Source organism: Humulus lupulus, chromosome 5, assembly GCF_963169125.1.
Source record: "Humulus lupulus chromosome 5, drHumLupu1.1, whole genome shotgun sequence".
Lineage (NCBI taxonomy): Eukaryota > Viridiplantae > Streptophyta > Magnoliopsida > Rosales > Cannabaceae > Humulus > Humulus lupulus.
In genome coordinates this window covers 109,795,649-109,799,396 of record NC_084797.1, presented here as the reverse complement: position 1 = coordinate 109,799,396, position 3,748 = coordinate 109,795,649, and the positions used below count along the sequence as shown (strand labels likewise).

The 3,748-nt window shown below is 43.0% G+C and overlaps 1 protein-coding gene across 1 annotated transcript; it reads left to right on the top strand.

Annotated features, from left to right (window-relative positions):
* Positions 1-572: 572 nt before the first annotated feature.
* LOC133779373 (uncharacterized) lies at positions 573-3,000 on the top strand. The gene is made up of 2 exons (XM_062219344.1): positions 573-1,221; positions 2,432-3,000. The coding sequence occupies exons 1-2, from the start codon at positions 573-575 to the stop codon at positions 2,998-3,000; spliced, it is 1,218 nt and encodes a 405-aa protein (XP_062075328.1).
* Positions 3,001-3,748: the final 748 nt, after the last annotated feature.

The following is a 3,748-nucleotide window of genomic DNA, read 5'->3' as shown; positions in this document are numbered from 1 at the left end:
GGAAGGGCAGCCTCGCATAGTGAGACCCTTGTGGCCTTGGCAGGCGCATGCGGGGGAAGGGCAGCCTCGCATAGTGAGACCCTTGTGGCCTTGGTAGGCGCATGCGGGGGAAGGGCAGCCTCGCATAGCGAGGCCCTTGTGCGTGGTCGGGGGTGCATGGCGCGAGGCCCTTGATGCGCCTGCCCCCTTGTGACGTGTAGCTTGGCCTCTTAGCCTAGCAAGGCCATACTTCATAGCCCATAAGGTGATGCTTCCCTTGGGATAATCTCCTGGTTTCACAAGACTTACAGGTCTGAGCCTGATAATGTGACTAAGTGGCCTATAGCCTTGTATTTTAACCATTTACTGGGGATTTTTTTCTTGGTGGATTTTTGGCATCCACAGATGGTAAGCGGGGTACTCATCAAGTAAGTCCTTATAAATATATATATATATATTAGCGTTAAATTTAATCCCTTAGCAAAGTTATATCTAACGCTACTTGACGTGTAAATAAGTGATATGGTCATTTACTTTCAAGAAAGTTTTATTAATGGTAATCATCCCAACTCATGACCTTTTAGAGATGAAGAATGGAAGGACATGCAGCTGGAGAGCCTACTGCAGAGCAAACTATTCCAAATGTTGCTGAGCTAATGTTGAAATTTCAAGAAGAAAGGGAGAAAAACCAACGGTTAGATGATTTACTAGCACAATTCATAAGGCAACAAAGAAATGAAGGACGACCACAGGGTAATGAAGAATCACCACACGATAGCGAAGACCACCCACCAACAAATGGAGCACAACAACACGCACCACCTCCAACTCCTCCAATAGAAGTCAGGAATGCAACAGCCAATTACTCTTCGAAGGCCTTTATGAAATTCCACCCCCCGAAATTTTATGGAAACATTGATTCGAAAGTAACAGAGAATTGGATTCGCACGATGGAAAGACTTTGTGATCTAGCTCGAGTTCCACAAGAAGACAAAGTGCGGCTAGCAATATACTTGTTGAGGGAGGATGCTAGCTATTGGTGGGATACTATGGCGGCCATCCATGGAGTAGACACAATGACTTGGGAACATTTTCGAAACTTATTGGAAGAGAGATACCTTACAACTGCCTTGAAAGATGAAAAAGCAAGAGAATTCACTTACCTGAGGCAGAAAAAGATGCTGATGGAAGAGTTTATTCGAAAATTTAATGAACTCTCAAGATACGCCCCCCACATGGTCTGTACGGATGAATTAAAAATCAAGCATTTCAAAAATGCTATTTGTTATCCCCAAAAATTGGAGATCAATGACGTGGCAATAAAGGTGACAAGTGCCAGTGCATGGTCAGTAAAAGACAGATTAATAGTCAATAAATACATTGACTCCTCAGAGTTGTGATAAAGTGACCCGGTAGACTGGTGAAGAGTTTGGACTGCTTGAAAGATGTCATAACCAAGCTAAGTGCATCCTAGGAGATCCCAAGGGTGTGGTCCGAGGAGACCCCAAGGGGGTGGTCCTAGGAGAGCTAAGGAGAGTGCATCCTAGGAGATCCCAAGGGTGTGGCCCGAAGAGAGCTAAGGAGAGTGCGTCCTAGGAGAACTAAGGAGAGTGCATCCTAGGAGATCCCAAGGATGTGGTCTGAGGAGAGCCCAAGGGACTTTGGTCCGAGGAGAACCAAGAGAGTGATCCTAGGAGACCCCAAGAGAGTGGTCCTAGGAGACCCCAAGGATGTAGTCCGAGGAGAGACCAAGAATTTGGTCTTTACGCATATGTCCAACCAGTGCATGGTTGTCCAAATAAAGAAATGGCATGCTAGAGGAGAGTGTCATGTTAGAGGAGAGAAGTGCATGTCCTACCAGCAAGTGTATGTCCGACCAGCATGTGTATGATCGACCAGAGTGGAGGTGAGGTGGATCAACTAGCTAGAGGAGGACTAAGTCAAGATTCCCATATTCAACTTCAACAAGATACGCGGGAATCTCTCATTCTTCCCACAAATGGGGGGTTTTGTTACATTTTGAATTTTTTTTGTAATTTAAATGTAATAAATATAATAAAATATCCCGATTATAGGGGATATCAGATGTATGACCCTAAGCCTATAAATAGAGGGCTTATGGGATTAGAGAGGGGTTCTTCTCCTTCTTTCTAGACTTTTGGGAAATTTGGGTCTGAGTATTCTAGAGAGAGAAAGTGCTGGTATTTGAAAGGATTCTTGTATTTTTGCAATCTGTACTGAAGAAACTCAGTTGGCTCAGTCCATCTGATCTTGAGTACAGATCTATAATCACAACTCTAAGTGGATTAGGCTATTATCGATTGATCGGGGCTGAACCACTATAAAAATCTTGTGTGTTATTTACTTTTCTTGATAAAACTGTCTATGTCATTTAAATTCTCTTGAAGGTTTATCGTTTTTGACGTTCTCACGTCGTTGGCTAAAAACACAGTCAACACTATTCATCCTGACATTCGTAAAGACCTCGAAGTAGCAGACTTGGAGGGAGCTTCTTTTTCCAAAGTAGCTGACAAAGCCTTGAAGATCGAAAGGGCAATACTGATGCAAGAACGGGAGAAAGAAGATGAATTCAGAAGACAAGGCGCAAGGAACTTCCGAAATCGGCAAAATAACCATTTCATGAAAGGTGGTCCAAGTCAGAAAAGTAGTGACAAGAAGCGGCCTAACCAGTGGAGTTTCAACAACAACAACAACAACAATAAGAGAGGAAAGGAGCATTCCCAAGAAAAGCCAGGATTTCCTCAATGTCCCAAATGTAACAGATATCATCCTGGTGAATGTCGGGTTGGTACTAACACTTGCTACATATGCGGGAAGTCGGGACACTTTGCAAGGGAATGTTCCAACCGTAACGACCAGTATAAAGGAGGAGAAGAAAAGAAAACAAACGCCAGAGTCTTTGCCTTGACTCGGGAAGAAGCGGAAGCAAGTCCATCCATAGTAATCTCAGGTCAGCTCCTTTTCAATAACATCCCTGCATCAGTATTAGTTAATTCTTGAGCTACACACTCATTCGCATCAGTGCATTTAGTTGGTAGACTGAATGGATTACCTGTTAAGATGGATACAATTTTTAGTATAGCACTGCCCTCCGGGGAAGTGCTCTACTCAACTCATTGGTATAAGACTATACCAATTATAATCAATGACAGGGAACTATATGTTAACCTGATCATTATTGACATGAAGGACAATGACGTCATTTTAGGAATGGATTTCCTAACAATGTATAACGCTAGAATCGATTGTAGTAAGAAAGAAGTCATTTTTGCACCGGTAGGAGAAAACGAAGTTCATTTTCAAGGGAAATAGAAACGAACCCCTTCACCAATGATTTCTGCAGCAAAGGCAAGGAAATTATTAGCAAATGGATGCACTAGATATCTAGCAACGATTTGTGACGTCTCGAAAGAGAAGCTTGCGCGACCTGAAGACATTTATATTGTACGCGAATTCATGGAAGTATTTCCAGAAGATCTTCCTGGAATTCATCCCGATCGTGAAATTGAGTTTGAGATCAAGTTGTTACCTGGTACAACTCCGATTTCAAAGGCCCCTTACCGCATGGCACCTGCCGAACTGAAGGAACTAAAGACTCAACTAGAGGAACTTTTGGAAAAGAAGTTTATAAGACCCAGTCATTCACCGTGGGGAGCCCCAGTACTATTCGTGAAGAAGAAGGATGGCACAATGAGAATGTGCATTGATTACAGGGAGCTCAACAAATTGACAATTAAAAATAAGTACC

What these genes read in the sequence shown, in the direction of transcription:
- LOC133779373 (XM_062219344.1), top strand. Translation starts at nt 573, where the DNA reads ATGGAAGGACATGCAGCTGGAGAGCCTACTGCAGAGCAAACTATTCCA. An exon ending in ATACGCCCCCCACATGGTCT is followed by an intron (nt 1,222 to 2,431) that starts GTACGGATGAAT and finishes CTAAAAACACAG; the next exon opens with TCAACACTATTCATCCTGAC.